General features: G+C 35.7%; 1 protein-coding gene across 4 annotated transcripts in view; it reads right to left on the bottom strand.

The window, feature by feature from the left end:
- The window catches only part of COL28A1 (collagen type XXVIII alpha 1 chain), a 175,576-nt gene that overhangs the window by 157,048 nt on the left and 2,603 nt on the right, over positions 1-15,925 (bottom strand). For all 4 annotated transcript variants that reach the window (XM_079151795.1, XM_079151794.1, XM_079151793.1 and 1 more), the window contains exons 2-7: positions 15,199-15,359; positions 13,727-14,280; positions 6,581-6,601; positions 5,052-5,108; positions 3,475-3,528; positions 1,514-1,555 (exon numbers count right to left, since the gene is read on the bottom strand). In XM_079151795.1, coding sequence (XP_079007921.1) covers positions 1,514-1,555; positions 3,475-3,528; positions 5,052-5,108; positions 6,581-6,601; positions 13,727-14,280; positions 15,199-15,322 — 852 coding nt within the window. In that variant the 5' untranslated portion in view covers positions 15,323-15,359. The remainder of the gene's footprint in view (positions 1-1,513; positions 1,556-3,474; positions 3,529-5,051; positions 5,109-6,580; positions 6,602-13,726; positions 14,281-15,198; positions 15,360-15,925) is intronic.

Raw genomic sequence — 15,925 nt, 5'->3', positions numbered from 1 at the left:
CCCTCATAGTCCTATTTTAAATGTAAAAATATGGAGATGGAATTAAGATTATATTCTCAAAATACTGTCATCTCAACATGCAATCAATATAAAAATTATCAATGAGGTAATTTTTTTTGTACTAAGGCTTTAAAATTCAATGTATATTTTACTCCTACAACACACTTCAATTCAGAGTAGTCATGTGTCAAGGGCTCAGTTGCCACATTTGATTAGTGGTTTTCATACTGGCCAGAGCAGATTGAGCCAATGTCTCTGTTACCTCTCACGTCAGCTAATAGCAGACCTTCTTCTAAGTGCTTCTCTTTCTCCTTGTTAAGAGTCTCAGCAGGTTAATCATCCCATTACACAATTTTTTGGGTCATGTACCTCATTAAAATTTCAGGAGCTTCCCATCACCTAGCAAAATCCAGACCTTGCAGTTAACATTGGGCATTCTGCCCCAACCACCCTTCACACTGAATCTGACAAGTAACTCATTTCACCATTCCAAATCAGTACACGCCCTCAGATTGATGCTCATGGCATTCTCTCCGTCTGAAGTGCCTGTCTTTCCCCCTTTCTGCCCTATCTGTGCCTGTCACAACCCTACATCTTCAGGGATCATCCTGTAAAATACACCTGGATAACTCCAGTTTCCTCTCAGTACCTGTTCATGACCTTTTGACAATATTCTGCTTCAAACTGTAGCTATTCAGAATATCTTATCTCTCCTAAGACATAATAAGCTTTTTAAAAATATACTTTTTTTCTTACTGGTATGCATATATCTATAAGAATCCTAAGAAATGTTTTCTGAATAAATAACACAAATTTCTGAATGAATTCTAATTAAGACTATCAGACTTTCTATCAGATTCTTTCACAAAGTTAATTAAAAATACCAAGAGAACAGTATTTAAATCTCTTGGTCTTAGTCTAGGACTTATACCCAAGGGGACAAGCAGAGAGGTACAACACAACAAGGCCTCCTTTTTTCACCGTACATTTCTCTGCTATTTGCTACCCTTACCACAATGCCCAAGAAAATGCAAAATAAGACATACACTATAATTATTTCTCAAGAAATCTTTGTTATCTTCCAATTTGGGAGATAAGAAAACAACTAAAGTGATAAATGTTATTTTGTTTATAGATTATATTGAGAAAAGCATACTTTAGACAATGTAATTATTATGGTGTTGAAACTCATTCTTCATCATAGAAAAAATACAAGAAGTAAAGCAAAATGCTTTTCTCACTTGAGGCTTTCACAAGTGTCCAGTTAAGCATCAGGGACTGTCATGAGGTTAAAAACCCCAGGTTCCATTATCACTCCTGTTGAACAGAGTATGTTCTCCTCACATTTTCATTTCTAAGGATATATATGTCTGATTGCCTGCCTGAACCATCAGAACACAGGTAGGTAGAAGTCAGGTTTGCCATTTGCCCTGCAGGGATCAAAATGATTAATCACAGCACCTTAGGATCCTGAGATCACTTCCTCAGGAAGGCATTCCAGTTGTGTACATACCCCAGGACCTCTTTCTCCAGTTTCTCCTTTTTGAGCATCACCCTGCAATAAACAACAATCAGTCAAAATTCCCCAAGCTTGAAGAGTGACTATTACTCAATCAAATGCATCAGTCAGTCCCAGGCTAATAGGTTAACCCAGTTTGCGAAAAATCTTAAGACTTTACTATTGACACTATCACATACGATATAGGAAAGAAAATAGAAGCTCAGATAAACTTTGCCCCTTGGGAATAAAGCCAGATGTGCAGCATTCAGAATCCAGATACATTTTTTGCAGCTTAGGCCACATCCCAGTTTCACAACATGGTCATTGTTTCAAATAGAGCATTATATTTGCTCAGAGCCGGACGCCCTGGCTTTTCCCCAAGGGGCTTTGGAATGTTTTCCAAAATGTCTTCAGGAGTGATCGGTTGATTTCAGCAAGATTTAGGAAAATAAATTATGAAACAAAAAATTACAGACCAAAAAAAAAAAATTACAAAGAAATACATTAAGTATAAACATTGATCTATAATAGGTATTTAAGTCAACAAAAAAAGAACGCATCATGGCATCAATTCAGGCCTACATAAGACGAATGAGTCCGGGTGTGTGTGTGTGTGTTAGAATGACCCAAAGATGCTACACATTCCCCTTCCTTGGAAGGCAAGCAATTACCAAAAATACTTTCATGCATATAACATTATATTTTTCATACTTTCCTAAAAATATTCTCAGAAATAGGATTGAGTCAAAGTTTCAAGTATTTGAATGGCTCCTCTTTATTGATTAATTTATTTCAAAACATTTGTGCCAAGTTATCTTTGCAATGAAAAGCAAACCAGCTTCCCTACCATATCACTATCACATCACTAGTTAGTTGCTACAAGAAATGTTCTTAAAATTCAAAACACACAAAAAAACTAGGTGAACTAGAAAACTGCTTCTAGAGATCCTCTGGATTTCAAAGTTTTAAAAATGTGAATTATTAGTATTAAAGGGTATCTCATTGTCTCTATTTAAATTTATTTCATTACCTAATAAAATTAAATATTTTTCTATTTCTTTCTTTACTGGTTTTATTTCCTCTCTTGAAAATTATGTCCTTTGCCCACTCAATTATTAAAAGCTTGATATTTTCTCATTAGTTTTGTAAGCTTTTATGTACTGTAGAAGTTACCCCAATGTCCATTGTATTTGATGGCTTCACATTTAATTATTATTTTCCATTGTACAGAATTTTTCACATACTTCAAGTTTTCATATAGTTATATATTCTAATCTCTCTCCTTGTGATTTCTTCAAGTCTTTCTTGAATTTAGAACACTATTATCCCAACAATAATATGAATAGGTATTTTTTTAATCTGTGATTTTTTTTTTAGTCGTAGATGGACACAATACCTTTATTTTGTTTACTTATGTGATGCTGGGGATCAATGTGTGCTAGGCAAGAGATGTACCCCTGAACCACAACCCCAGCTAATCTGTGATTTTTTTTGATAGGTACGCACACACAAAAAGAATTTGAGAAATGACTTAAAATGTTCTAGAACAGAGAAACCATCTGGTAATTTTTTATTACAAGTGTAGGTCAGTTATGCATAATGCAGATCCATAAAAAACACAAGTTGCTATTGTCAATCTGATGTGGCACATGTATTAGTGGTTCATGAAACATTGTCCTAATTAACTTGGGCCATTATTATTTAAATAACCATTTCTACTTACCCAACCTCCCTCAATATCCTAAACTTACTGTCTAAAAGGTTCATATTCTATTTAGAATTTATAAATGCAAGCAAACAAAAACAATATAGATAATAAAGGAAGTGAATGTCCTATATTATTCATAAAAAATTATCATATTTTTGCCATATATTACACTGATCTTTGTTTTCTTAATCTTCATTCCTTAAATAAATTTAGAAGGATATACACTGATTTAAAAGAAAGCAATTTTTTCAATCTATTCATTTACCGGATTTCCTTTTGGTCCTCGCTCACCTTTAATACCTGGGTTTCCATGTGTACCCTGAAGGCAAAGAGAGAAAAGATTCTTTTGAGCAAGTATTCTATTAGTTTTCATTACTCTATCATAATTTATGGCCTGCCACATCCCAAAAACGAAGGAAGATTTATAAATCCTTCACATGCCAAGCAGAGATTCCACTCTTTTCTCCCCTTTACTACTACACTGTCTCGAATGGACAAATTCTAGAATTGTTCAAGAGGATAAAGTCTCTCTCTTCCCAACAATTACTTCTTCTCAAATTATTGCTTCTCAGCAGCTTTGTAAACAAAATCAAATTCAAAGATTTAAAGGAGTGACTGGATAGGCAAAAATATAGGAGTTGTTCCTATCCTCACTTAATTGTTGACCACCACAGTCCCCCACATCCAGCTCACTTTTTAAAGAACCAGACCAGCTTGCTTGTCTTTGGTCAAAGAGGTTCTGATATACAGGAGACAACCTCAATAGATGGGAGAAGGGAGCTTTCTAATCCTGTTCCAGAAAAGCACTTTGTTTTCCTATTCTGAAGCCACCAAAAAGATTGCTTTTCTGAGAACTGTTTTGGGGGAGCTCAATAAACATTAAATAGCATAGCTCTATGGTTTACCCCTATTAAAACATAAGTGACTGAAATTTTCAGCTTAGCTTAGCAATTGAAGCTTTCTTACTAGCACTATTCATTTTAAAACAAAATTGAATATCCCTTTCCCTGGAAACTTTAAAGGAAGGGAAGGTCAAATCTTCAGGTTAGCCAAAGTCAGCTTTTACAGGATGCCACAAGTTGTATGTATCTAACTTTATATTGGGGTTGCGGGGACAAACAACTTCATTTTTAACACCTTTGATGGTAGACTGATTTGAAAAGGTACATGCTTTGGAACAAAGTCTAAGGATAAAATGTGTCATATTCTCACCCCCAAATAAAAGCATTAGTTCGAAATCAAATCCATACACTTTGTGAAACATCTCGCCAAGCTTCTGAACTCCAAGGATAAGATTTGGAATCGGTCAATAAATGAAATGCTGGGTGAGTAGCGTGGATACTTTCTGATGATACCTGTCAGAGATATAGTCGCATCTCTAGCAGTCTTGGTATCATTTCAAATGCCTTCCAACTACACAGATGGCACCTACTGAATCCTCGGCCAGAATGGACGATTGTATCAGACATTGAATCATCATAGTAAATCCTGCCATTATCCTTTGGTTGCCAAGTCATTGCTTCCATTTGACAGAATTTATCTATTGGCCCTTTGGGCCCTACTGGAGAGAAGGCCACACTACATTGCTGCTGCACTGCTGGACCCCTGCAAAGGCAACAGCTTTCCAAGAGGACTGTGTCCTTTGCTTCTAGTGAGACAAAGCTTTCCTAAGTACTCATGACTTGTATTACCTTTTTCTGTATTTTCACTTCATTATTAAGAAATCATGGGTTCCCATTACCAAATAAGCAATGACACTGAAAAGCCCTCTCTGCAAGCAACTTCATCACTGTTCCATCATCATCTTCATCAGCCTCAAGTTCAAGGTAATAATATACTCACAGGAGGCCCTGGTTCGCCTGGATCCCCCTTCTCACATTCACAGATCTTTCGTTCACACTAAATCAATAATGAAATGTAGTATTAACACACAGTGAAATATAGTTAGGATACCATTTCAAATATTATTCAGTACTTAACTGGAACACGCCCTTAGAGAAAGTTGACCTTGCAAGTGTATGGAGATTTTGCTCTATTAAATTATTCCAGGCAAATTCAGGTCTATTAAAAACCAACTATTAAAACTTATTAAGCTTTGCTATAGACAAATATTAAGTTCTCCTTTACTCAGCAAAATAAAACATTTAACTTATACCACATTTTATCAATTCTAAGAAGCACAATTTTCCTCATATTAACATCTCTGAAATCAGAATTAGTCTTATAACAGCTAACAGGCCAAACATAACAAACTATTTGTTTTCTGCACATGCACTTACATAATGAAATGGAAGAAAAATGCCAGAGAACTCAAAAAGTGCTTCGTTTCCAATGGTTTTGATGGTGCAGAGACCAGGATTATGTGGAAAAACAAGGGCATCACCAGCTCATACAAAAAGGGATTCAGAAGATTTAGAATCTGATGTGAAGTTTTAGGAAAGTATAATTTATTTCGCTTATATATTTCCTCATCTGTGTGCACAAAAATAATACAGGATTTTAAAGTCTGTATCTAAATAAATGTAGAAGGATTCTTTCCATAAAAGTAAACTAAAAGTTGCAATTAATGAGAGGGCATTTGTATCACAGTTTGGCAAAGTTTTTTTTCCTTTCTTAATGGGATATAAAATAATGGTGTATCTGACTGTGTATAATTCAATGAAACCTGATATTTTACAAGGTTTGGTTGACTTCTGTTATCTTATGCAATAATACTTGCCAATGTCCTGATGTTAAATAAGCAGTTTATTGAACAAAGTTCAGATGTTCCAAACTCTTTCTTTTCAGAAATACCCCCATAGTTGAGGAGTCCTCAGCAAACTCATAATTATCTGTTGTGCAAAATCCTATGCAACCTATTGCTATTGCCCAGCTTCCATTGTCATGTGCTCTGGTTGCCATCAGCAGGCTCCTTTTTCTTCACAATAGGAAAGACAATGAGCTTAAAGTCAACCAGCCAGCAGCAGGGGATGATTCTGAGCACTCTCTTAGCACTAACCCACCCTGGCCAAAACCAGGAACATTTCCCCAAGTGGAGGAACCCCATGAGTAGTAGCCAATGTCAGAAATGAGCTCACAATAAAAGAATCTATGTCAAAGTAAGCAAAAATTATGCTATTTGGTTATTACTGATTTCTAAAATCATTTTTAAAATCATATTAAATATTCTCTACTTCTCCTAAATTTTCCAACCTACAGTGGATATGGTGGCATAAAAATCAGATGGCTGTTTCAAAAGAGAGTGGTTCATTTCAAAAAGAATTAAGCATTTTTGTTTAGTCACACCTTACCTTCTAATGCAAATTATAATGCTGATTTGATAATGCAAGCATTCAGAGTCATTCATAGTAATCAAAGCATGTGGTACTTACCTTCTTTTCAAATAAGATATCCTAGGAGGGAAAAAAGAATGAAACATTAACTCAATTAATGGTTCTGCTTCCAGCTTCTTATTAGTCTTAATTATTCCCTATGGGATATGCAATTTCCAAGTAGAATAGCAATTGAGCCTTTTTAACCTTGTAAAAGCAATAAAGCCTGCCAGCCAGCCACCCAAGGAGCACTCTCAGCTATGTAATAATAGGAGACCTGAAGGGCACTAACATTAAAAATTACTCTGTGCTTTCTAGGATCTTTATCCTCTTGCATTCTGTGTTTTATCTTTTGTTTCTTTGATCATCATTATAATCTCTATAATTTAGCTACAAACTTAATCAGTCATAATGAGAAGGTCTCACTTTTACTTACAAAGACTGAGACAGAATACATAATTGTGTATTTTCCTTTCTGCCATTTTTTTCAGCCCTATACATGTGTGCATTCATTCTTTGGTATTAAAACATGCATTTTAAAATCATAACTTTGTGAGATATTAGTGGGCCTTAGATGGTTGTTAGTTAGGTTAGTCAGTAATGAACAGGTGGGCAGGGGAAACGACAATGAAGAGGAAACACAGGACATATGCAGTAAAAAAATCCACCAGTCAAAACTGAGACCACAAGGAGTTCTACCAGGCAGGCACAAATCTGAAGAATGAGAATCAGAGTGCCCAACCTATTTCAGGCTAGATAATTATAATCCCTTAAGAAAATAAATTACTAAAATTCATGGGGAACCTAAATGAAGTTGACAAACTTCAGGAAAATGGGGCCTGATACATCAGAACCTCCCCTGCCCACAGTTAATTATACCTTAAGGGAACTACCATTTCCAGACCGTATCATCACTGTCTCTTGTGACCAGTTTGCCAGCACCCTTCCTTATCACCAAAATTATGTCACAACTGCCCAACCACCCCTTGTGACCAGAATATCAACACCCTCAGAGAGAAAGTTTGCTGAGGGCTATTCAAAGGGTAATAAACCAATTAAGGGGGTATGAGAAACTGAGTCAGGGGACTCAAAAGCCTTAAAAATCCCAATTTTGTCAGGGCCATGTCAATCTCCCAAAGACAACCCTTCAGGCTGTCCTGAATGTCTATATCCTCCATCTTTTCTAATGAACTTCTGCTTGTTATCTGTGGGGTTGCTTCAAAGTCTTCCTGCAAGATTGGAAGAGCCAGCAGCCACAGACCCTGTATCTACTTCAGCTCTGCAGGTGGGTCTCCTCCTCTACAACCATTGCATTTAAACTCAAAAAGAGAAAATTAGAAAGCCTGGTGGCATGTTCTGAGATGATCTGGATTATGAGAAGAAAGGATTTCTATTACCATGATCACCGGGAAAAAGGGTTTTCTACTTAAAAATGTAAAAGTCTCAAATATAATACTTTACCTATAAGCACTCAACACAAGAAAAAGAGATTCAAATTTAAAATTTTAACAGTATTAAGAATAACATTTTGCAGAAAATTTGAACACTTCATAGCAATATAGATCACTTATAAAAAAGAAAATCTACATTTATGTATTGTTGCCCTAGGGAAAAAGTTAAATGACGGAAAAATAATACATCTTTCACAATAAAAATCATCATTATGAAATATATACATATTTCAGTACATATTTTTCAAAATTATTTTAAATTCCTAATTCCATAGAAATGTCACAATGCGGTTTTTGTCCAGCTCAGTGGGGTGTGTCCTGACAAGGGTACTGAAGGCCATGTGGAAAGATGAACACAGAAAAGAGATTAACCCATGTAAACAGAAATTATGCATCCAGCTAATGCCTTACAATTGAATCTGAAGGAGTAATTTACTTCCTATATGATAAAATAGAAAACTAAAGGAAAAAGTACTGGAATATTTATTGTAAAATATTAAAAATGAAGAATTTATTGAGGAAATCATAGACAAATCACAGTATAAACCTTTGCAGAAGACTCTGTACTCCTTTAGTTTTGTTTTTACTTTGTCTTTATTTCCCTAAACCTTATTAATAAATAGAAGAGATAGCAAAACACTTTCAGTGGCTAATATGGGGGTGAAAATTAGACTGACAATTGTCATTCTGAGTTTTCATCCTGGTTCAACCATTGACTTCTTATATGACTTTGAGCCAGTGATGTAATTCTTCCAGGTAATTTTTCCCATATATAAAAAGGGGAATATTTGAAAACATAGTCTCAGGAGCTACAAAACTCTGGTCGTGGGCACTTTCTACAAAACTTGGAATCTCATCTAGTACTGTCCTCTCCAAATGATTTTAAACTCCCGGATGAGACGCTTGTCTCTTTAAGAGAGAGTAGGTCATAAGGAGAAATGGAGTCTCATACACTGACAGTCTCAGGGTAAAATGACATTGGTCCTCTGTGCACTGTTTACCTGGGCCTACAATGCTGAAAATGTGCATGCCTTATCTCTAGACTGCCATGACAATCCTTGTCAGCCATCCCTATGGATATACCCCAGAGAAATTCTTGCACTTGTACATTCAGCATCCATTGTTTTCAATAGTTAAAAAAAAGTTGGAAACAATTAGAAATATCCATCAATAATGGAAGAGGTCAATAAATGAAATACTATTCAGCAGTGAAAGCAAATGCATTATGTAATTCTATGTAATTCGACATAAATAAGTTTCTAAAAACATCAAGTGAAAAAGCATTTTGCAAATAGATATGTACAATATCATCCAAATTATAAAATATTTAAAACACACATTCGAAGCTTGGTGTCCTCTGAGAAAGGGACAGGAAAAAGGAATTCAAAAGGAGCTCATGAGAGAAATTTTTAAAACCTTGATAATTTAAGCCAAATTATAATATTTAAAAACAACTACTAAAATAAAGAAAAATTCAAAGTTTTGTCACTTTTTACAATAAGTAATATTCTTGTCAGTTTTTCAATTCATGAATTTAGCTGTTAGTGTGCCTGATGTATAATTCTACACTTTTTCAGCTCTTCCTTTGAAAATTCAGTTTCTGCCTTGCTGTATTGTTCTTTGAAAATATGTGCCAAAAGGCTTAAAACCATAACGACACAAATAACTATTTTTGGAATTCATTTGATTATGTGTTTGTTGGAATTTATATTTCTATGGAAACAAAAATGAACACAAAACTTTATAATAGAAAAGACTGTTTCAAACAAAGAACAAAGCTTCATCCCTAAGGGCACTTACAGTCTATAAGCCTCAGGGACAGAGGACAACCCACAGCTAACAGTGGGAGAAGGAGGACCCAGACCGGGGGTCGGGGAGAGGGGCAGGACAAGACGGTTTCTTGGAATAGGTGGGGTTTCTGGATAATTTCGAAGAGAAGAATGCGAAGGACCAACTTGCTGATGGCATGCCATGCTATATGTCAAAGTTTAAGAGGAAAAAAGCCATAAAGACAAGTGTGGGCAACAAGACAAAGGAAGCAGTGAGGAGGGACATTTAACCAGAGTGGATGGAAGGCCCACATGAACACATTTGGATGCCTTGGGAAGTAGTGAGTGCTTCCAGTGGGCAGAGAGGCACGTTGTGAGGAGAGCTGGGGGCCTGTGATCCAAGCGAGAGGGAAGGACATGTCAATTCCAGTCTAGGAGGATATTTGAGTTTCAATATGAAGGATAAATAGAGACTCTCACCAGAGCAAAGGGGTATGTTTTATTAATGGATTTGGATTTTTATGATGATATATGTATATGTCAAAGGAGAGGGCTAGAAGAGAACTGCCAATTTTATGAGGTCAATGCTGCCAGAAGAGGAGGGAGGAAGTGTGAGGAATAGACAGTGTTATTAGCATCGTAGCAAATGGGATGAGACCAAAGGACTCAGTAGGCAAGGATGACAAATGCTATAACAAAGAACAAAACGTACAGCTTAATATAATAGTAAAATTGCTAATAAAATCTGAAATACATCTGATGAGAAATAAGACTCTAAGCACGGGAAGCCTTAAAAAAATGAGAAGTAGACCATTATTTATAAATAAAGCACGTAATTTCAAAGATGATAATAGAAATAACCAAAATAATTACTTATGTGAGGGAGGGAATATCTGAAGTTTATGTTCTTCTTGATGATATTCATTAAAAGAGACCAATTGTCACAACCCATATTCTCATAAAGGCTTTTAAAAACATTTACATTAAAGGTGATAGAGGAAATTTTTCAAAAATATTTTTTTCACATATTCTCTTTTTACTCTTTTAAAGGACAAAGTAATACATCTGAGACATTGGGTTGAATTTGGTTCTTAGGTTTCAACCCTACTATGTGAACCTTAATAAACTAACAATAAAAATATTTCACATATCCCTTTTAATTAGGAGTCACCACGTCTATCTTGGGTAATTCAGAATTGAAATGTGTTCATGAAGTTCTTTCGTGATACTTCCTACTGGAGATGTCAAGGCATGTACACTGACTCTGTGATTCATGTTGACTCCTGCAAAATCGATTTATTCTGGACCATCGTGTCTATTAAATTCAACTTAAGTTTACTCTGCAATAAAATGGAATACACTGCTAATCCAAAAACCGACTCAGACTAATTTCAAAATCATATGCTGGGTAAAAGAAGTTTGCCACAAAAAGGACACACACCATATGAGTTTACTTACAAAATTCTAGAAATTTTGTCACCTAGAGTGACGAAAGTCATATCAGTAGCTCAGGGATCAGTAAAGCAAGTATCACAGAGATGTGAGGAAGCAGTTGGGGTGGTGGAAATGTTCTATATTCTGATTGTGTTGGTGGTTTCATGGATGTATACATCTTTCAAAACTCACAAAATTGTACACTTTAAATAAATGCAGTTTTGTACTTAAATTATATCTAACATTTTTTTAAACTATGAAATAACTTCAAAACAAAAGGGTAAATAATTCAACTTAAGATGTAATAGAAATAGATTAAATGAGGAATGTTTCCAATAAGCTAAACAGGATTCAAGTTCTACTTCATAGATAGTGGCAGTTTGAAACATTGAACCCTGGCATATTGTTCTTTAAAGAGCCTAAATAAACACTCTGGAAGATTTTGCCAGCAATCTCAGTGACTCAGGAGACTAAAACCGGAAGATGGCAAGTTCAAAGACAGCTTCAGCAGCTTATTGAGACCCAATCTCAAAATAAAAATAAAAAGGATGATTGTCCAAATTACATTGTTACATTGTGTGCATTTATAATTATGTAACAACAAATCCCATCCTTATGTACAATTATAATGTACCAATAAAAAATGTGGGAAAAAAATTTAAAGGACTGGGGTTGTAGCTCAGTGGTAAAGCACCTTTACCAAAAAGAAAAAAAAGAAAAAGAAAAAAAGAAACACACACACACACACACACACACACACACTGCTCTGGACCCAGGAAGTGGTTGGGAAGCAGCACCTACTTCTAAGAACAGTCTTATTCATTGAGCTTCCATCTGAACAAACAAGCTGAAATCACAGGATGCTAAGGAAGAGCAATATTGCTGGTCGTTTTCTGATTTCCCTAGAAACAGTCCTGCCTCCAGTCTACTGCCAAGAGCCGGTGTACCCCTCGGAGTAGGAACTCTCAGTGAGGGTGTGTCAGGAGGAAGTAGGAACATCCTGCGCCTGCACATCTGGCCAAACAAGGACCTGCCTGCCCTGCATCCTCTATAGTTAGCTCTTCTCACACTCAGGGTAATGACGGAGAAGTAGCAGCAGGCCACTCATGTTCACAACCTCAAGGCTTCTCTTCTGCACATGTTATCCTGGCACCATGGCAAGTTTCCCTCCTTGTGAAAGAGCTGCTCAGGAGGCACATTCACCCCAAGCACTAGGGAGTGAGGAGTCATTTCTGTCTCAGGTCTAGGCAGAACCTTTCCCACATATCTTCAATACCCAAGGAGCACAGACTAAAAATAATAGTAGGAATGTTGTTTACCTGTCTCAGGGCATTTCTGATGGGAAAAAAATCTTTTTAAAATAGTTACTATTCCCTCTCTGAATACACCTTTATAGAGTTAAACATGCAGACTATGGGGTCTTCATTGGTCTTAAATTTTCAACCATAAAATAGGAATAATAACATTACCTACATCATAAGATTATGGCAAACACAGAATAAAATAAAATATAAAGTGCTCTAAGCAACATTTAATACATGGAGAGCACTTAATATATGATATTACTTAGATAAGAAAAACTCTGGTCTTATGCTGAAAACAACTGAGACTAAAAAGATAAGAGTACCATTACGAAAAGCACTGGAGGAAATACAAAGAATGGAGACAATCTCCAGAGCAGGACCTGAATTTTCTTTGCATCATAGAGAAAATATCCATATGCTCAGTGCCTAAAAGACTAGGCTGTCTTACCTTCTTATAAAATCAAAGAAATCAGTATTTTTAAGGAAATCAATTTTTAACACTTAACAAATCAACCAATTCATCTCTAGGAGTTTTCTTTTTGAGAAATGTTGTCAAGAGGGATTTCGTTTTGATTGTTTTGTCTCATGTTTTCCAAAGTAGCAAGGAGAGGCTCTCACACATAGCCAGGCAACAAATACAGAGAAGCAATGAGGCAGCAACCAATCAAATGGGATTCGTTGATCTGATGGAGAAATTGTTGACTTCAGGTGATTGTAAATTAAATGGGCCTCTTACCACCTAAGAAACATGGAAATAATTTTCAAAACTGGACGTCTACTACTACTATAAAAGTCTATTTTGCGTAAGTAGTGTATTGTGGCAATACATGAGAGAGAGCCAAAAATATTTCTGCAGATGGGGAATGGGAAAAGACAAACTTGGTACAAATACAGCATAACCACAAGTTGACCACAAAATTAATATAAGCAGCATTCACAACCTTAGGATGTATAAACAGGAGCCTGAGGTGTATGATTGGAAAGTAATCCTCCCAAATCCTCAGCCTTAGCTAATAATAAAATTAGGAATGCAATTTCAGGGAATGAGCCTCATACTTTTCCAGCTTACTTGGTGTAAACTATTAAGGAAGTGAAAAATCTGAAGTTCAGATTTTTCTTTGTATTTCCAAGGAAATTTATGTATATACTTTTTTCATCTTTTTGGCCCAGTATCAACCCTTACAGAATTTATGACCAAGATATCAATATTATGATGCAAAATACTTAACAAATTCATTTGGTACCTACCAGGCGATCCCGAATTTTATCTACAAGTGTTGTATCACTCAACAGTAGAATGGGTTCACTGGGTGCGTCCCCAGATATCAAACGGAGTTTGGTTTTATTGACAGTGAGAAGTCCAATGGTGATAAATGATATTCCTGCATTTCTAGCACTTTCAGAAATACTTTGAACATCTGGATTCTTTGGATGGTCCACACCATCAGTCATCAGCAAAGCCACTTTCACACCATCTTTACGTCCTTCTCTCTTAAATAGCCGAGTGGCATTGGAAATGGCATAATAAGAGAAGGTACCTTGCCCAATGAAATTCATAGACTTGACCCTCTGCTTAAATGTCTGCAGGTCCTTCCAAGAAGAGAAAGGTGGATCAATCTGGACTGAGCTGCTGAATTGAAGGGCTGCCAGTTTGATGTCATATTTCAAAGAACGACCCGGGGTCAATTGGAAGATCTTGTCACTCAAGCTATCCACAAAATTTTTCTGTTTATCAAAGAGGACAATTTTAGAACTTTCAGAGCTGTCCACAATGAAGAGAACATCTATGAAGCAAACAGAGTCTGAAATAGAACAAAAAAGATTAGGCAACATAATTGTCTGCAATTACAACTGCATAATTACAACTGCATTGTATAGGAGGTGATGTGTCACGTGTGGCTTTAGGAAGGGAGTGAAGTAGATATGAGAGATCACCTTGGAGATAAAGCTTAACTTGTAAAGAACTAAATCTCTTTCCAAGTCTTTCTCCTTGTAGGATCATGCAAATTAAAAGCAAACAAATAAATAAAATATCATATATTCGCAGCATATTCTCAATGTTAAATCTACTTAAAGTGACAGGAAGGGAGGGCACAATTTTAAAATTCAACAAGCAAGATTTTCTAGAAGTAAAAAAAATAATGCTTTCTCAGGTTGTGTGTCAGATCAGTGAGTTCCCATTTGGTTTTTGATGTTGTCATCAACTTTGTTGAAACCAAGGGGGGAAACGATTATTGTCATCATACCAACAACTAGGAAAAAAGAATAAGTAAACTTATTTTGAATACAAAGAACTTTAAATCCTAGCTGTTTCTTACTAGTTTGACTATGCCATTTAACCTCTCTGAGTCTCAACTTCTCTATAACATGAAAGTGGGGGTCTCTGCCCTGCCTATTTTATAAGTGAAGCTCAAATGGGATAACAAATGCACAAGCGCTCTAAAAACTCTGATGTGCTTTAAGTATGTAAGATGCATTACTCTCATAATTATATCCAAGTGGAATGTCATGTATATACATACATGTTATTTACTATTTACTTTTGGTGTTACTTAGAAATTTCCAAATCAGTGTTTTAACCTGATGAAACTAACACTATGTACATGTATGATTACACGAATGGTATGAATCTATAATGTGTACAACCAGAGAAAACAAAAAGTTGTGCCCCATTTGTGTACAATGAATCAAAAAAAAAACATAAGCAAACTTGTTTTTACCCCGGAGTTCATTTTTCCTTGTAAGTAAATTTGACTTTGCTCCTTTGTTTCTTTGTCCATATACTGTTTGACTCACAAAAAGTGGCAAAAGCAAAATACAGAAGGCAAAATATTCATTCCACATTATGGTAGATGGTGAACACACATCTGCCTGGTAGCACCTTGAAACAGAGAAATCAGTTGTTAAATACTTTAATAAAAATAGGGTTTGTTATTTTTTAATTTCAAGCTTACAGAGTCAAAAACTGGTATGTTACTGGAGAAAGGGGCTTTCATACACATTTCTAGAAAAATATTCACATTGAGATTTTAAGTTTCTAATCCAAGTAAATCATGACATCATAACCAAATATTTATTAATACACACTTCGATATACTCATGAAGTCTTAATTTGCCATTATGAGGAACAGGACCTAAGGAGAGCAATTAAGAACATTTCAGTCCACCCCACAGTTCAATGGTGGCATCTGCTTTGACATTCCCAGATTCTTCAGAGTGAATTCAAATTCCCACATGGTTGTTTCATTCATTCTTATTGTAACTGATTCCTAAGAAACTCAACATTTTGCAGGATTGAAGAAAACTACCACCATTTCCGTCATAATATTATACACACAACTTCAGTTAGTTAGAGGTCAAGTAAAAATTAAACTACCAGTTCTGTTTCCATAGAACCCCATTTCTCTTTTCTGCCCTTGCTTTGGAAACTTTGTCTCCACCAGTGTT

The sequence above is a fragment of the Sciurus vulgaris genome, assembly GCF_902686455.1.
Source record: "Sciurus vulgaris genome assembly, chromosome: 8".
Classification (NCBI taxonomy): domain Eukaryota; kingdom Metazoa; phylum Chordata; class Mammalia; order Rodentia; family Sciuridae; genus Sciurus; species Sciurus vulgaris.
Note: the sequence above shows the minus strand (reverse complement) of the source record. Positions and strands in the feature narration are given on the sequence as shown.